At 33.6% G+C, this 18,530-nt stretch overlaps 2 protein-coding genes across 3 annotated transcripts; one reads left to right on the forward strand and one right to left on the reverse strand.

Moving 5' to 3' along the window:
- Window positions 1-234: 234 nt before the first annotated feature.
- On the forward strand, window positions 235-10,345 carry LOC136232366 (uncharacterized). Of its 2 annotated transcripts, none has more exons than XM_066021480.1 (2): window positions 235-716; window positions 10,328-10,345. In XM_066021480.1, exon 1 carries the CDS (start codon window positions 301-303, stop codon window positions 700-702), a length of 402 nt encoding a protein of 133 aa, XP_065877552.1. In that variant the 5' UTR covers window positions 235-300; the 3' UTR covers window positions 703-716; window positions 10,328-10,345. The 2 variants fall into 2 exon arrangements, with proteins under 2 accessions (XP_065877552.1, XP_065877550.1); XM_066021478.1 differs by lacking the exon at window positions 10,328-10,345 and adding an exon at window positions 1,441-1,730 and having other exon boundaries at window positions 236-716.
- LOC136232365 (DNA (cytosine-5)-methyltransferase CMT2-like) lies at window positions 5,460-16,778 on the reverse strand. The gene is made up of 23 exons (XM_066021477.1): window positions 16,360-16,778; window positions 15,924-15,949; window positions 15,197-15,839; window positions 14,172-14,206; window positions 13,946-14,048; window positions 11,216-11,320; window positions 11,008-11,127; window positions 10,752-10,845; window positions 9,512-9,720; window positions 9,357-9,422; window positions 9,010-9,255; window positions 8,832-8,890; window positions 8,692-8,758; window positions 8,272-8,601; window positions 7,859-7,927; window positions 7,691-7,777; window positions 7,524-7,611; window positions 7,238-7,356; window positions 7,052-7,153; window positions 6,853-6,896; window positions 6,704-6,773; window positions 6,522-6,625; window positions 5,460-6,399 (listed from the first exon to the last, which is right to left on the reverse strand). The coding sequence occupies exons 1-23, from the start codon at window positions 16,615-16,617 to the stop codon at window positions 5,931-5,933; spliced, it is 3,513 nt and encodes a 1,170-aa protein (XP_065877549.1). The 5' UTR covers window positions 16,618-16,778; the 3' UTR covers window positions 5,460-5,930.
- Window positions 16,779-18,530: the final 1,752 nt, after the last annotated feature.

Raw genomic sequence — 18,530 nt, forward strand, 5'->3', positions numbered from 1 at the left:
AATTACAAAAAGTAAATTTTTTTAAATCAATTAATGTGTAATTGATGTAGAATAAATCAACGAAATTTTTTAATTTTTTTTTTGACAATGTCTAAAATTTATCCAGTTTATCAAGTTTAGAGTAAAATAGCTGTTGGTTGTCTTATTGCTTCAATTCACAATTGAGTTTTACTAATTGAAATTAAAAAATTAAAATCAACTATCATGAGTCGAACGTTGTCGTTTAGAAGCTGCAGAAAATGTGATTGCAAGTCAGCAACGATCAAAGTAACGGAATAACAGTATCTTGTTTCTCTGTGTATGCGGAGAAAGATAAACATGTCGAGTAATCATCAACACTTGCTCCGCCTCGTCCTCTCCTGCCGGAAAATCACCGCCCAAGTCACTAGCCATGACACCTCCAACATAATTGCCATGGCCTCCTCATCTGAGCAAGAATTCCTCGCCCTGTATCGCATCAGACTCAATCGCTTTCCCCGATCCCAACACTTTTGGGATGCAAAAACCGCGTCTCGAGTCGGCGAGAAGCTAGGGTTTCGACTCAAAGATATTGGGGTTACCAGTATCAACATCGATCTCGAAGAGGAGCTTTCTCGCCCTATCCATTACAGGAAGAGAGTCTTGCCGCTGTTTGATTCGGTGAAACGCGTTGGCGTCGCCGTTGACGGAGCGGAGAAATTGGGAGAGATTGGACCTGTGTAGAGTACCCTGCTAAGGTGAGAATCTGATTTGATAAATTTTGGATATACATCGAATTTTTGATGAATTGAAATGATTGATACATGTATGTATTAATTTGAGAGGAAATAAGAAATCACTGATTTTTTTACTGTTAAGACAAGATAATCTTATTTTTGTACTACCAAAAAAATTTCTCCTGCATGTTAATAGTGAAATCCATTATCACTATGCTTTTCTGAGCTGAATCTCAGAAGTGTTATTCCATTGTTTATCATATACTTTATAATGCGTTTGTTTGTGGGTTTTTGAATTGTGAAGTGGAATAGAGGAGCTTTAGCTTCTGAGTTTCATAGAGGATAACATTTTAGCCAGTTTCCAGTTTCCAGCTAAGCAGAAGTGGTGTCTAATTAGTAATTAGGCATCATTTTATTTCAGCTTCAATTGAGAAGTTTGAGTTAGTTCATAGCATGATCCAATACGCACCGATTTTGAGTTGTTGAATCACACCCCTGTTACTGGAGCCAACAACTGGAAATTTGTTTTCCCATTAGGCATATATTATATATAGACATGCACATTAAATTACTTCTCTAAAGTCATTCTCCATAACAGAGGAGGGGAATATAGAGATTCTTAGCTAGAATTCTCCTCCTGCAAATACATACCCATAGTAGGTTACCTAAGATAAACAAGGCAGAAGATAGTTGCGGATGGAATTGAAGAAATGCACATTCTGATGCAATACTTTTTGGATTACAGCTGCTACTTTGGATAGAAGAATGGTTACAAATCCGGTTCCTTTCTCTGGTGTAGACTCATCAGTGTTTTTTCGGAGACTCCTCCACCGTTTTTTTTTTATTGAAATTGTTGTTTATGCTATCGTTTTTGCCTTTAGTTTATTTGTTGAAATGGAAGAAAATGACACAAAACACTGTACACTGTTTGGATTTTACCCTGCACCAGATCTGCTCCTTCACCATAAAAGAAGTTGACTGTGTTTGAGTTATAACTTAGAGCATAGTTGATTGTTATAACATGGGTAAAAATAATGTTCATTATTGTCCATTGGAAATCAATTTAAATCTCTCTTCTCTTTCCTTCTTATTCTCCAAGATCTGCAAGTTCTTGAAACCATTGATTGAAGTGACTAGAGAACTTATTGGATCTCTAAAATTACTACTTATTGTCTGAAAATAGAAACGGCTTTCTTTTTCCTGTTATATATAGATTTTTAAAATTCACTCTAGTTTTTGGGTGAATGCAAGCAGAGTTCCTAGTAATTATGTCGAATGTCCATTTGAGCCACTCGATATTTAATCATTATACGATGAATAAATCATAGGAGCTAGGATAGACAGAAATATATATTGTCAAGGAACACAAGGATGATGTTTTATTCCCCAAATGTTGTAGCTCCTTGTATTTTAGAAACTCTTTTGAATATAGAGCTGTGTTACGTTTTAGAAATCTTAGGTTAAAAACTTGATACCTATACTAAACATCAAGGAGAAAGTCACTTGCACATTAGAAAGCTTTGTCTTTTTAGTTATAAATCTTAAAAACATACTTCTTAATTTCCAATTAGAAGTTCTCTACTTCTCTTATTTAAACAATATTTTAGGCACAAGAAGAATAGGGAGAAATATAAACAAAAACTCAACAAGCTGAAGTGCTTATAGAACTTCATCTTCTTCCCCCATCTATACTATAGCTCTAATGTATTAGTGCATTAATCATGTCAAGATAAAGATACTCATACCGCGACGCAGCAGCTTATATACATTAGCTTCCCTGCTGCGTCAGTTAACTGTGCGTGAAATATCATTTAGAAGCAAAGCAAAAATGAAACAATGATTTTCTTACTTGTTTGTTTGTGTGATGGTCCTGTGCTAGCTTGCAAGTGAATGTTTCTGATTGAAATTAGCTCATTGATTGCACTACTTATATCCTTTCGTTCTTGAGGATATTCTGTAAACATGTTACTCTAACCTTTATTATGGAAGTTAGATAGATAGTCAATTTTAATCAGTTCTTTCTTGTATTGGAGTTCTATTTCTATTTGATCTTGCTTCCTCTTGTGAGAAATTATGAAGGTTAAGACCTTCCGCAAAATGTCACTAGTAGGCTTCTTTGCAGGCAAAACAATATTTTTGGCTCTTGTACTTGGACAAATTTTGAATTTCTGCCCTTTCACTTTGACATGGTGACATTTGGCCCTTAAACTTATTTTTTTTAATGAGATTTAGCTCTTCATGGACAAATTCATCGTCCCTGAATACCACAAACCATGAATTCCGCGTGCATAATGAAGAATCAATGTTCGGTATATCATGAAGAAGAATATTGCTTGGATTCAAATTAGGATGAACAATTGAGTTGTCTAGATTATGATAAAGATATTAGCATTCTCGACATCTCTGACTGTTTATTTCTTTGAAATAAGTTTAGTCAACGAACTCGGTCGAAAGCTCAGCAGGTTCAGTTATAGGTTCATGAACAAGTCCGTCAATCAGTTCGATTATTTTTTCTAATAATAGTATTTCTTGTAAAACTACTTATTTTTTATGTGAAACTTTAGTTTTATAGGTTTCAAAACTACGTAGTTTATGGACATAATTAATGAGTTGTTTGCGAGCGAATAAACGAGCTGCTCGCGAGCAACTCATAAAATGTATCGAGCTCACTCAGGATGTTGAGTTCGAACTGAGTTCGAGCTCGTCCATTTTTTGTCGAGCTTTGAATCATCATGGATTCATGAGTAAGAAGTGTGATTTTGGAAAGACGATGATGATGGCGAATGTCTCGTTGAAGTTTCTTGTTTGTGTTTGTGGGATTGAGTAGATTTACAATAATAGTTCCATTAGCTACAAGAAAACCTTTATAAAAAGATGTAAAGCATCCTATGCCTATAAAACTCTCTTTGGGTCAGCTCGGTAGGGGTGAAGAGTTATTAACGGTATGAAAGGTCCTACAATTTCGAGTTCAGTTGGAAGAGATTTCAGGGTTGATTCTCATTAAATATATCCACAAAGATAGGTGAGGAGCTTTAACTGTGATGAAGTTCTAAATTCCTGATCAAGATTATCTTAATGAGGATACATATCTCAATGAGAATACATAGATGATGGAAAGATCAGTTGCGTTCACATGGACCCTGATGACCACGTAAATTTGGTCATTCACCGTTTGATCTAGACGAATTAAAATCCTAAGGTGAACGTTCAAAACATCCTAAAGCTTATATTTAATCCGTCTAGATCAAACGGTGAATGACCAAATTTATATGGTCATCGGGATCCATGTGAACGCAACTAATGGAAAGATACTGTTGGAAAGATACTATTCCATGATAGGAGGTGCTTTAATTTCTATAGGTAGTTAAAACTTGAAGCTCATAGAGTTTTTCAATATCTATAGGTAGTTAAAACTTAAAGCTCATAGAGTTTTGTCGTTAAAAAAACATTTAAATGGGTTGTCGGGTTTGGGATTCAATTTTAAAATTCGAATCTACATAATTATAAGGGCTTTCTACATAAAACTCACATACATTCTAAATAAATACAAATTATTCACAACTTAGAAACTTAGAAAACTTCATCTGAAAAAATCAAAAGTGATATAAGTTTATTATGAATATGTCAACGAACACAAGAAAATCTGTAAAGAAAAAATGGTTAAATGAATTTATTTTAATGATAAAATATAAAATCATCTACACTACTTGTAAATTAATGTGAAACATGATAAAAAAATACGAGATAAGTTACCATGTGTTTATTTGGGAGATAGAAGAGTGTGACAGATGAGAGATAAACCTCTTATCCCTCAAATCCTATATCCAAGAGGGGGTGGTATAAGGAGGTGAGATAAGTTCCTGCGGTTTTAATAAGATAGAAAAGTCTATTTTACCCCCTCAAATTAATGTTATTAGTTTAAATAAGGTTAAAATAGTAACATGTATTATTTTATCTGTATCCCATATACCAAACATTGAATAATAATTCTTAACTATCATATTTGTATCCATGTTTCAACCTTTATCCTTATCTCTATCCCAATAGAATACCAAATGCCCCGTAAATGTAATTTCTTCCAATTATTAGCTGGGCTATATTGAGCGTAGACAGGCCAACTTGAATCGGGCTAATAATAATAGGGAAAATTACATGAAAATTCATCTTTTAAAAACTATTTACAACTATGTCAAACTAGTAAAATCAGTACTTTTAATATATTTTAAGGATTAGAATTTATAAATTAAAAGTCTAGAATATATTTTCTAGAGTTTATGACTTATGAATTGGTGTCTAGAAATTTTAAATTATGATGTAAAATCATAATATATAGAAAATAATGATATATTAAGAATTAAGTTTGGTGATATAACTTAGTTACAATTTCGTAGTTAATTATAATATTAACATATTTGACCCATAATAATATGTACACCCTCTAATTTGGCTATTAAAAGTTTGGATTAGTGACATGAAACTCATAAATATCTAAATAAATAGAAGAGAATCATCATCAAGACAATCTCTTTTGTTTATCTACTATTTTACACATTTTATTAATGTTTTCTTTAGTTTGATTTTATTTATTTACTCAGGAAATAAAGAGTATATAATCTAAAACGGTGAATTAATTTGTTTTCCTTGCCATTTGTTTTAAATTATAATTCAGTACTATTAAATACATGCAGTGCATGTATATATTCACATTAATGGATTTATGATAAAAAAAAAAAATATTTCGTATAAAGAAAATTGAGCAGCACAATTATTTTATTCTAATTATTGTAAAAGAAAATAAAGGTAACACATCAAGTTAAGATACAAAATGTCTCCAGTTACTCTAACCTTATTTCTCAAGGCAAACATTACAACAACAACAAAGCCTTAACCCCGAAATGATTCGGGGTCAGCTAATAAATTAATAAAGAAGCATTACATAGTAAAATATTATGCCCTTTTTTCCATCATATGGAACCATCAATCCAATCTAGTAATCAAATTGTTATGATGGATGGATGGATGGATGTATGGATATTGTTACAACTTTATTGAACCCAGATTACAACTTCACAAGAAGCTGAATAAACTTTATAGTCTCTACAACAAAGTTCATTAATTTATTTTTATTTTTTAAAAGTTTATTAATTTACTTTGAGGCATCATAGTACAACAGCTTACAAGTTACAAACGAACACCATTGGCATAGGACAGGAAGCAAACATCAGAAGAAAAAACTTACTGTCCATTTTCCTGTAGGCTCGGCTGCATATAACAATCCTCGTCCGCCTTCTGATACAATGATTCGGCTGATTCGACATTGGTTGAATCAGAGAACATAGGTGGAAGTTCTATCAATGGGTCAGTCTTTTTCTCCTGAGACAATGATTCGCTTAATTCGAGATTGGTTGAATAAGAGAATGTAGGTGGAAGTTCTATCAATGGCTCAGTCTTTTTCTCCTGAGACAATGATTCGGTTAATTCGAGATTGGTTGAATAAGAGAATGTAGATGGAACTTCTATCAATGGGTCAGTCTTTTTCTCCTTAGACAATGATTCGGTTAATTCGAGATTGGTTGAATAAGAGAACTTAGGTGGAAGCTTCATCAATGGTTCGTCCCCGCTTAGTTTTTGAAATGCCATCCCTAGTGCATATCCTAAAGCTCGGCCAACAGGAACTGCAACGGCATTCCCTATCTGTCGATACCTGTGCATAGAAAGAAAAGTTCCCAACTTTATGCAAAACACTTTATATGATATATGCAGTCATCACACAGGTTCCAGGGGGATGAAAAGTGAACAGTGTATCTAAAATAAAAAGCTCCGTACCTTTTCTTAACTGAGCCAGAGAATCTATAGTAATCGGGAAACCCTTGCAGCCTCGCACATTCTCGTATAGTGAGGACTCGATCCTGCTCCGGGTGTACCACAATCTGCATATGATCAAGAGACTTAAAACAATATCCAGGACATATTACTACTGATAACATGAAACAAGAGCAGGGAGGGACCTGGCAGTGAAGATCTGGAAATGTAACCACTGTTGACACGGTCTCATCCCACCATACTCGGGCATATGGCCTGCGTATACTCAATTGGTTAAAATGTAACGAAAATAAAATAAAATAACGAATATAGCATTTCGAACCATCTGACAAACCTTTTGGACCTCCCTTGTTCATATGTGAAGGCAAAATCTGGTACCTACAAGTAGATAGGAAAAAAAGATAGATTTATGTTGCTTCATTTACCCAAATTTTTTGCGACCAAAATATGGCGTGCCAAAATAGGTTCCGTCGATGTATATGGAAAAAGAATAATGCCTATGCTTCTACGATGAAATGTAATAAAGAACTCACCAGTGGCTTTCCAGATGGCAACACCTGACTCGTTGCTGGATCTCGTCGAACCACATTATCATTTCCAACAATTACACCAGGGAGATCCCTAAAATTTGCTCCCTGTAATGTTCAGATTAGAAAGAGAAGCAAATAAGAATTAGATACACTCACTAAAAAAAAGAAGCCAGTATTTCATATGTATACCTTTTGTTTAGGTATCAGGCAAAGTCGAGCATAATCATCCTCCGTTATTGCATAAGGACGGTGGTCATATAGTATATTTTTCATTTTTGTAATGCTACCTTGTGAAGTACCAGTCATCTCTGTATAACCAAACACCAAGGGGTCAATAAAAAGAGGTCACACCTTTTATATTGCTATGAATTAACTAAATGGCTCCTCATGACAACTAAGAATCGTATCTCAATATCTAGAAAGCTGAACTATAACCCTATTAATTCCGCTTCTCATAAAGATAAAAACGATTTACCATGTATTGTCGATCTTATAAACCTTTGAAAATCGGTCTCTGGAGGCTTCTCATATGTTAATTCCTCACAGTTGTCATGGCTTGTGACCTATATCATCAAGCTAGATTAAGCAACAGTAGAAGTACAATGTAGCAGTAGAAACAACAAATAGATATGATGAGACTACCGGTGGAAGATCAGATATGGCATCTCGAAGGACTGAGGCTTCTTCTACTTCACGAGGTTGGTTTTCATCATACGCAACAGTATTCCGCTGAAAACAAACACCATTGATTACTTAGGTATAAAATACATGCTGTCATTGTCTTGATTAATATCTGAAAGTAAATGACACCTCAAACTCATTTGGAGGCCAATATCTGATAATGACATCATGAGTAGGAAGAGGAAATTGAGGTAGTTTCTGCACGAAAATTAAACAACAGATGTCAAGAATAAGAGAAAATCAAAGATTGTTGTTGTCAGTATGTGTGCAGCCCGTGATATTTTTAATATGCACGAGTGTCCTATCTATGCGTAAGTGCCCTAAGTATGTGCCTATCAGTGTCCTTAGTGTGTGTATCTTAGAGTAAATATCTATCCTTATATTAACTGCTTTATGTAGCAGTTACCACTGCAAAAGTCTGTCCTAATAATAAGAGCTAAATAGAGTTCAGAGTCAAATTAAAGTTTGGCCACAAAAATCGTCAAGCAGCTCCTATAAATTTGATTATGTTGATTGAAGGTACACAAAAAGTAGAAGCTTGCCTCACTAGGATGAGCTCCCCACATAAATACCCGCAACCGAAATTGTGGAAGGCCATAACAGCCAGCGGCCATGGTTCCCAGCCTCGCTTGGTATTTCATATGTACCATACGACTTAAAGCGTATCTTGCTAAAGAAGCTTTATCAAATTTAAGAATATCAACAACATTTTCCATCAATACAAATTTTGGTTTCAAGAACTGCACTATGTCCATAAAGACTATGATCTGACGATTTCTTTCATCAGAAAGAGGAGAATCAACATTTCTGAAGCGATTGTAGCCACTTATCCCCTGGCATGGAGGTCCTCCACAAATCACACCAACATCACCCTGGAATGGATTGCATAGTTAGGACTTGAAATCAAAGCCAAATATATATTAGCAAGAAATTGTTTGCAGTACCAATCAAATAGAACTTACAGGAAGCGGCAAGAGCTTGGACTTCAAGCCACATATTACAAAATCTCGAATACATTCTTGGCAGTTGCTAAGAAATTAAGTTTTGAGTAAGTCATAGAATGAATCAAGCATAAGTTTTATTACAATTGCAAGGAGCATACCTTAAGCTTTTGGCTGGTTCCCATGTATCTTCACTTGAACTATAACCTTTCCAGTGAACCTGATGAAATAGCAACATGCGAAAAGTCATATAACCTTTCCAGAACTGTATATTTCACAGATCATGAAGACTTCAATACAAATCGTAACCACAAAAACATGGCATTTTCTATTGAGTACCTTAAATCTCAGTCCAGGATCTCCAGTCTTATCAGGATCACCATAACAAACATCAACGATTCTCGAAACTTCATATTCGTCTGGGGCTACATCATCTTCTGAAGAATCTTCCCTTTGTTTGGCATCTCCTAAGGTCATTGAATCTGACTGATGTATTCTTCCTTTGTCATCGACTGCATACTTTTTGCATAACTTTTCCCATTGCTTCAGTAGTTCCAGAAAATCTTGAGCAGCTTCATTTCTAACCTATAAAAATAAGCGTACCAGCATCTTGGTTATTGTAACATCTGCTCACCAAATAAAATAGAACTTTGATATTTATGTGGTTTGGATAAAGGAATACTCACGTGAGTTTCTGGATGATTTAGTTTGAAGCTCTCACAGGCAGACTTATCACAATCAAGGGCCCATCTCTAAAGTAAAATGCAGAAACTAAGTAACACAAGGCTGACAAAGAACTGTACATAGCTTAAGAATGGAAATTTTTTATTAGAGAAATTACCGTTACAAGATCAACAGAAGAAACTTTTGCACCAAGGCATAAACCTGTTGACATTCCACCACAACCAGAAAAGAGATCTAACAAGGACAACTCTGCTTTGTAGCCTTTGCTACTAGGCATATTTTCGGACGAAGTATTGCTGGCTGTCAAGGGAACAGGCTCAACCACATTGGGAGATGTTGAGGACTTATGCTTCTTGAAAGAATAGTCTGAAAAGATGGCAGATCGAATAAGTAGCAAACATCAGCATTAGCTTTTCAGAAACAACAACTACCAACTCTGTCTATAGAATTAAAAGTAAGCCCATAAATCACTGGGCTATCACAAAAATGCGAGAGCACCAGAAGGCATTGAATTTGTAAAAAGGTGAAAAGATCCTTCCTACATAATTTCTTTAGAGTCACATTATATGAGTAAAATTACATAATTTAATTGTAAAGGTCGTGTGAGTAACTTCTAAGTTAGAAGTGGAAAATTAATCATTAGTTAAGAAAATTAAGATAAACAAGCTTGAAGTTTCAAATAGGGAATATTTATTGGACAACAAACAAAACAGAGAAAGAAGAGCAACCATTGTGGAAAGTTATCAGGGGTAAAAGATTTGATTGTAGTATAGAAAAAACAATGTTGGTTGACTTTTGCCTATCTGAGAGTTGGACAAACTTGCATCAAGCAATTATTAAAAGTCTACTAGAAAAACTTAGAATCCCCAACATGCGTCACTGACACTTTTTTCTGATGTCAACATTATAATCTGAAAACAAATGTGAAGGCTAAACTATGAGCAATGGCTTCTGAATTTGCAAACTATTGTAGGTCAAGATCATTATACTCTACTATGACAACAAGTCAGCCATCAGCATAACAAATAATCTCGTACAACATGACCTCACAAAAATGGCATTTATAGACACTTCATTGAAAGAAAAGCTAGATAGTTGTCTGGTATGTACTTTTATTTTTACTTAAAAACAACTTGTGGAATGTTTAATAGCGCATGTGTGTTTTATGGACCTTTTTCTTGGATATTTAATAGCGCACAAACTTTACTTTGTTAAGCTCTAGCTAATTGTAGTTGGTATGATTTTACCAACATGATAATACAAGACTTCATGGAAAGAATAAGGCAATTGCCAAGAAAAAATTTAAAAAATTATCTTAGACTTGCTCAGGATCAAAATATTTATAGTAGCCAAATCTTATTAAACAATGTGGAATCATGAAAAATTAAAATACTCACCAGTATGCATTGTTCTAAATGAGGAATATTCCACACTATACTCCATATCAAAATAGAAGCCTGAAGGAGAAATGGATTGTCTCTTTGAACCTATCTGAAACAAGTAACATACTGGTTCAATAATCTAAATATAGCATCAGTTAATTAAAAGAGGAACAGGCATGATGCCTAGAATTACAAATATCAAGCAATATGAAGCAGCCAAGTGAGAGAAAAATTAATCTAAATAAGAGATAGACTCAATGTCGAACCATACGTTAGGCGATTTCTGTACAACGTTGACTTTTGAGATAATGCAATCTATTGGATTATCATTCATTACTGTTGAATAAAATAAACGTTTCTTGTCATGAAAAGCACCCTCTTCTTGTATAACCTGAGAAGCAAATACAACAAAGCACCAAATACCATGTTAAGCATCATAAATTTTCATATAATATTGATTAAAGATCTTATTTGCTTACAGTATCTTCTACTCTATAAAACCACTGAACCCTAAAATAATCCTCCCCGTCTGTTGTTTTGAAAAACTCTACAATCCTACCAACATGTTTTTTGTCTCCATCACCCTGCAACAATTGAAAATTACACAAATTAGTTCCATGGCAAGCTTATCAATGTCACATAGTTTCTTAATATGCTTTTGCCCTTTTCATGGACTCTCAAACTAGTAATAGAAAAATGGACATTCGTGAAATGGTTTTCTATTAAATGCTTCAATAACATACATAACAACAACAACAAAGCTTTAGTCCAGAAATGATTCGGGTCGGCTAACATGAACCGTCATACGAAACCGTGAAATCAAGTCCTGTCAGCGACATAAATGACATAAATTCTCTCCCTCCAGTCCGTCCTATCCACTACCATATTTTCCTCATTCCCCAATAAACTCATATCACTCTCAAATTGAGTCATATGTAAAGCTCGAGTGAATTACATAATAATAGGATAGTCTATCATTATAACCAATACAAAAAAATAAAAAAAATAAAAAATATTTGAGTCGCTAAATTTTAGTCCAAGGACATAATATAACAAAATTTAATAGTGTACGGGCTTTAAATATAATAAAAAAAATAAAACCTAACCAATCAAACAAAACAATATTATAAGGGCTTAATAGATTAAACATAATAAGTTCAAGGCTTAAAAATGAATTTTTCCCAATTTCTTAGTTCTTCACAAACATGAGCTCTCATGCTCAACAAAAATATCCTAAGGAACCTTAATTGTATTATGTTTTCATTAGAAGTTTTGATTGTGCTCAAGCTTTAAGGCATGTTTAGTTTCTGGAATGAAATGGAGGAGAAATAAAATCGCTATGCCGTGCAAGTCGCTATTTCATGGAATGGAATAGCTATCTCTATTCCAATTTTTAGTTCAAAAAAGAAATGATACAAGAAATATATTGTACTCATGTTCAATTGACTATAATACTAGGGGTGACAATTTGGTATCTCATCATAATCGTATTATCTTACAAGCAAATGGAAAAAAAAAAGTAAAATTAAGTGAAAAAAAAAAGATAACCAAAAAAACAAGGAAAACCAAAGAAGATTGAGAAAAGAAGGGGAAAACAAAGAAAAAACAAAAAAGGGTAAAACTAGGAATGCGCAAAAATAACCAAAAAACAAACTTTCAAAACGGAAATGAAACCCGATTACATATATGCACACATATAATAATATTAATATATGTAGGATTTTACTTCAAAAAAAATATATATGTAGGATTTCAAGGTGCCTTTTATGGTTACTTTGTTTTTGACAAAGTACCATTACTTGGTGTGTTTTCACCATTGGATGATGGATTAGAAAATTAATCCAATGGTGAAAACACACAAAGTAAGACTTACTTTCTTAAAAACAAAGTAAGCATAGCCTTTATCGGATTTCAATAAACCATATGTAAATATATATATTTAAATTTAATTTTGGGTTAACGTGCAAAAATACCCCTAACGTCCAAAATGGTGCAGTTTTACTCTTAACGTTGGCAACCAAGAGCAATTTTACTCCTAACGTTGACAAATTGGGTCAACTGGAGAAATTATTCATCAAATTGTCTTCTTGTCATCTATACTTTCACATGTGATATACTTATCACTCATTAGTAACAGATCACAAACATATGATTAAACATGAATATTTCACCGAATTTGACGAAAAAAATTTTCAAATATTTCACCGAATTTAAAAATTTTAATCTTCAATTCTATTATTAAATCACAAAAATATAAAATCTTTTTTTAGAATCTAACTTACGTGCAATTGATAAGAATAAAGAATAAAATATCTGTGTTTTATAATAATGTCTAAAATTGATCCAACTTGTCAACATTAGGAGTAAAATTGCACCATTTTAGACATTAAGGGTAAAATTGCTCCTGCCTGTAAACGTTAGGAGTATTTTTGCACTTTGTCTCTTTAATTTTTAAGTGAAAAAAAAAATTAAAAACTTGAAATTTATTTGTCTAAAAGATTTTTTTTAATTGAACTTGAATTTTAATATTTTTATTTAAGGTTAAAATAATTATATGTTAATTTTAAAATAAATAATTACGGATCAAAAAAAATCTATTAAAAGTTACTGATTAATCAAAAGTTACTAATGATTAATCGACCAAAATATACACATTATCAGATGCAGCACTAGTATTCTATTGGGATAGGGATAGAGATAAAAGTTGGGATAAGGATAAGGATAAATGGTTGGGATAGGGATAAAAATATGATAGTCGAGAATTATTATTCAATGTTTGGTACGTGGGATAGGGATAGGGATAAAATAATACATTTTACTATTTTAACCCTATTTAAACTACATAACATTAATTTGAGGGATAAGATGGACTTTTCCATCCTATTAAAATTGCAGGAGCTTATCCCACCTCCTTATACCACCCCCCTCCTGGGTATAGGATTTGAGGGATAAGAAGCTTATCCCTCGTCCGTCTCACTCTTCTATCTCCCAAACAAACACGGGATAATTTATCTCGTGTTTTTTATCCCTATCCCACCTCCTATATCCCTTCTAACAAACACCCCGTAAAGAGAATAGAGAACAGAATGCAATCAGATAACATCAAAATAAAAAGAAAATAAGAGAGAACCAAAATTATAGTTTAAAAAAGATATAATGAAGATGAAAATTTTTCTTTTCTAGACTCTTGTCAAATTAAGAACGTTTACCTCTACATATGCACAATCTCCAAGTTCAAAGATGGACCCATTTATTTCAGCTTGAGCATAATGGCATTCCACATTCCAAACAATTTTATCTTCATCATCCTCGCTAAAACAAGAAGCATTGACAAGATTATAAGCAAAAAATCCCTGCCGGTTTAAAATACACTAAAAATTGGAAGAACAGACAACAAAACCAGTGAGGGAGGTAGGCTCATAAATCATCGCTTACTCTAGCAAGGGCTTCCGAGAGCTTGATCTTTGATTCTGCAAATATATTGTGTTTCAGTATCAATGAATAAATAAATTGAAAGGATATATAAGTTAGAATTCTTGAAGAAGCAACTGAGTTCTGGAAGAGACGAATCAAACATCAGAGCACCATGCAAATCATATTACACAAGCTATTATATCAAACATCAGAGCGCACAAGCTATTATATCAATTCACAACAAGATTAATCAACTATCACCTTTCCGTTTTCATTTTCGGTTGGCCAAAACGAAGATGAACAATCTGCTTATTCTGTTTCCTCTCTCCGCCGAAATCTAGGCGTGAGAGGATATGATAAGCTAATCAACTATTCAGCAATTCACAGGTTTTAGCTTTTCGCACCACAAAACTCCAGTCTACATGATAATCAACTAAACTAAAAGAAGTATTCATTAGATCTTTGTTTCTAATCTAATTAGGGTGAGGAGAACTTCATTTCACTTCCCTTTTTTTTGGTTTGCAAGGGTATCTACAACCGATAGCAGTGACTATGGTTTGCACCTCTATGGATGAGACTGCTGATCATTCTAAAATTTAATTTCATTCAAAAATAAGATAAGCACCTATTCAACAAATAATCGAAGGTCAAACAATATAAGTTCCAACCTATGTTACACGGAAACACTTCTTCATTAGTGTTTCCACATTTCATATCCTTTTAAGTTTCTTTTCCGTTTCCATTACCGTTTCCTAGCTATAAACTATTAGAAATAATGTTTCGCAGTATCCATTTCCGTTTTTGTGCAGCACAGGTTCCAACACTTATATGTGCCTATCCAAAATATTCTATTACAAATAAATCCTAATTAAACTCATCATCATCAATCAGTTTTTAAAATAATATGATAAAAAAAAAGGATCATGGTATCATTCTAAAGCTTACACCCATAATTTGCAACAGTGGACACTTTGTGTGGCATACAAGTGAAAATTAATCTGATAAAAGAAAGATTAAAGAGTGTAAAGAGCCAAATAGTTAATCACCTTCATTTCATAGCGCCAATGCCATCTCTCCTGCGCTTCAGCACTAGGGAGAGGGTCTCCTATCAGACAACAAAAGTTCTCATTTTTCTTCCGTTTTTTCCCTGAAGACGACTGCTGCTTCTTAGAAGTGTATTGATTATCTGCTTTCTCCTCCTGAGAATGCATCAAGAACTTGGTATCTAATATACCCAAATCAGTATTCTCTGCGTTCTCCTCTTGAGAATGCATCAAGAACTTGGTATCTAATATACCCAAATCAGAATTCTCCGAATTGGTCTTAATTCTCTTAAATGGTTGTTCATCCAATGAATCAGATAATATACTATACTCCAAGTTAATTTCAATGTTGCAAGCCTGACTAGATTGTAAGGAATTCGTAGTATTTCCTCCAGATTTAGTCTTTGCATCACATCCTCTGCCGAGCAGTTTGAGAAATTTATTGTCGACACATGGGCTCATAAATCTTGGAGACCTTCTGAAATTCATAGCACCATAAGCCAATGGCATAAGTTTTGAATCACAACTTTTTGTAGAACAAATTTGCCATGCATCTTTGAAACAACCATTTTCAGCTCCATCAACAACTGAGGATACTATAGGAGAGCTATGCAACTCCTCCTTTTCCATGCATTTTGCTTCTCTTCTACAATGTAGCAGATGAAATTATAGTCCAGAAAAACAAACTTGAGAAACAAAAGAGAAATCAACATAGAACAATTAGACTTACTCGAGTGTAATGCGTTGACTTTGAGTCTGCAGATATGAAAAAAAAAATCAAAATTACCAACTGATGATAAGTAAATTTCATATTTAGAGAATGCATAACATAATTATGGAAAAGGAAAACAAAATCAATTATGTCAGCTGCTGCTCATAGTAATCAAACAGTAAATTAGCCCATATCTTGACGTACCATAAACATAACACCAGAAACAAGATAATAATTCAAAAATTCCATTTCCTCAGCTGATTTTTTCCGAGTAAGCAAACAACTGCTCAAGCCATTTCATAAAGTACCAGAACTAGAATTCCAAAGAGAATAATTCAAAACAGACATCGAATTTATCAAAACGAGAGGGAGATAAAAACGGAAAAAGGAAAAATGAACGGCTACTATTCTCCATCCCCGACAAAGGAGACTTAAAAGAAAAAGCGTAACTCACCTTATCCAACGAATCGTTTAAACCACACTGCTCCTTCCTCTCCGAAAGATTCTGAGGAGAAGAGGAAGGGGGAGAAGATCTGGGAGATCGTTGAGAGTCGTCGTTTTGAGCTGAATCGAGGTCGAAATCCCGAGATTCCGGGATAATTGAAGCCACATTGTGGAAATTCGGAGCAGGATTGGAGGAATCTTGAGGATTGTAAATTTGCAATGGCACTGGGTGACTATCGATTTCAACTGGCGACATATTCAGAGACATTTTCTCTGCACATAAAGATCTACAATTTGTTGTTGTACTTGAAAATCTTCGATCTTTGAAAGAAGCGGAAAGAGAGAGAGCATGAACTGAAGTCAGTGAATTCAGAAATGAGTCTGACTTCAGTCTTTGTTGATAGGTCGAGTCGATTAATGGAATCTGCAGTTTTGGTAACTTAAATCTTTAATTAAAGTAAGTAAATCAAAGGAGGCAAAAATAAGTAGGGATAATTACTAATTTGACCCAATCAAGGACCCCAATTTACATATCTAACCTATCTTGCCTCAAAGTTACCAAATTAGACATTTTCACCCATTTTGGACAAAACTAACCTTAGTTCTAAAATGAATCGATCTTCTTCTTCCTCCTCCTCCTCCTCCTCCTCCTCCTCCTCCTCCTCTTCTTCTTCTTCTTCTCTGTTTCAACTTCTTCTTCAACTCATCTTCTTCAATTTCTGATACCAATCGTTAGCGATTTTTGAGATTTTTGACATATTATGTTCAATTTCTCGTACAAATGGTATATTTTTTGCTTATACGCTTGCTTTTCTCGTTGGTTTTCCTCTTTCATCATTTGTAATGGTATCGTTTCAATTTCCTCTATTTTTCCATAATTTTTTCCATTTTTCTCCATTGCTGTCGCATTTGTGACGAAATTGTTGCATTTCGTCACAAATGCGACAAGAACTGTCGCATTTCGTCGCAAATGCGACAAGAGTTGTCGCATTAACAAATGCGACAGTTCTTGTCGCATTTGCGACGAAATGCGACAGTTCTTGTCGCATTTGTGACGAAATGCGACAATTTCGTCACAAATGCGACAACAATGGACGAAAATGAATTTTTTTTTACGGAAAATAGAGGAAATAGAAACGATACCATTAAAGATGAAGAAAGAGGCAAAACCAACGAGAAAAGCAAGCGTATAAACAAAAAATATACCATTTGTACGGGAAATTGAACATAATATGTCAAAAATCGCTAATGATTGGTATAAGAAATTGAAGAAGATGAAGAAGTTGAAACGAAGAAGGAGAAGAACAACAAGAAGAAGAAGAACAAGAAGCGGAGGAGGAAGAAGAAGAACAAGAAGCGGATGAAGTGGAGGAGGAGGAAGAAGAAGAAGAAGAAGAAGAAGATCGATTCCTCAAATAGAGCTAAGGTTAGTTTTGTCCAAAATGGGTGAAAGTGTCTAATTTGGTAACTTTGAGGTAAGGTGGGTTAGATACGTAAATTGGGGTCCTTGATTGGGTCAGATTAGTAATTATCCCAAATAAGTATTAAATTTTAGGTTTAATATTAAAAAAATTATATTAGTTAGTAATTTTCAATTTAAAATTTTAAGTCAAATTATCAAAATTTAACTATCAAAATTTAATTATCAAAATAAGTATTTGCTAACTTAACTAAATAATTTAAGTGATTAAAAATTGTATTTACTAAACCGATTTAAAAAAAAAAAATAAGTGTTGACTATGTGCTTTATAGACAGAATTAATGGTTGTCCTTTCTTCTCTTAGAATTGTTAAAGATGTTGATTTTCATTTTGTTTTAATTGTTTCAGATTCGTTATCTGCAATTCGTCTTTTATGTGGAGATGAAATTATTTTTAATTCGATTGGATTGGAGTGGTTGTTACGGATATTTTTTAGAAAGCACAAATTTTTATATAGATAAAATTTATTCATGAGAAATGTCAAACCAAGATAGTTGCACACACTATCATATGAGGAAATCTTTATTGAAAATTTCTTATTGTTTGTTTCAACTTTTATTCAAACTGATATTGTTTATTTTTCTTAATACAAATGTCTTTTTTTATATAAAAAAAGAATATTGAACTTTTATTTTTTGAAACCATTATTGAACTTATTTAATTAGGTGGGGTTTTATTTATTTATTAAACAGTTGTTGGAG

This window comes from Euphorbia lathyris, chromosome 6, assembly GCF_963576675.1.
Source record: "Euphorbia lathyris chromosome 6, ddEupLath1.1, whole genome shotgun sequence".
Lineage (NCBI taxonomy): Eukaryota > Viridiplantae > Streptophyta > Magnoliopsida > Malpighiales > Euphorbiaceae > Euphorbia > Euphorbia lathyris.

Bases quoted from the DNA above. Each gene is read 5' to 3' on its own strand.
- LOC136232366 (XM_066021480.1), top strand. From the start codon at position 301: ATGCGGAGAAAGATAAACATGTCGAGTAATCATCAACACTTGCTCCGC.
- LOC136232365 (XM_066021477.1), bottom strand. From the start codon at position 16,617: ATGTCTCTGAATATGTCGCCAGTTGAAATCGATAGTCACCCAGTGCCA. The intron at 11,128-11,215 runs GTAAGCAAATAA...TTTGCTTCTCAG, and splicing joins TTTATAGAGTAGAAGATACT to GTTATACAAGAAGAGGGTGC. The intron at 6,897-7,051 runs GTGAGTTCTTTA...ATCTACTTGTAG, and splicing joins TGCCATCTGGAAAGCCACTG to GTACCAGATTTTGCCTTCAC.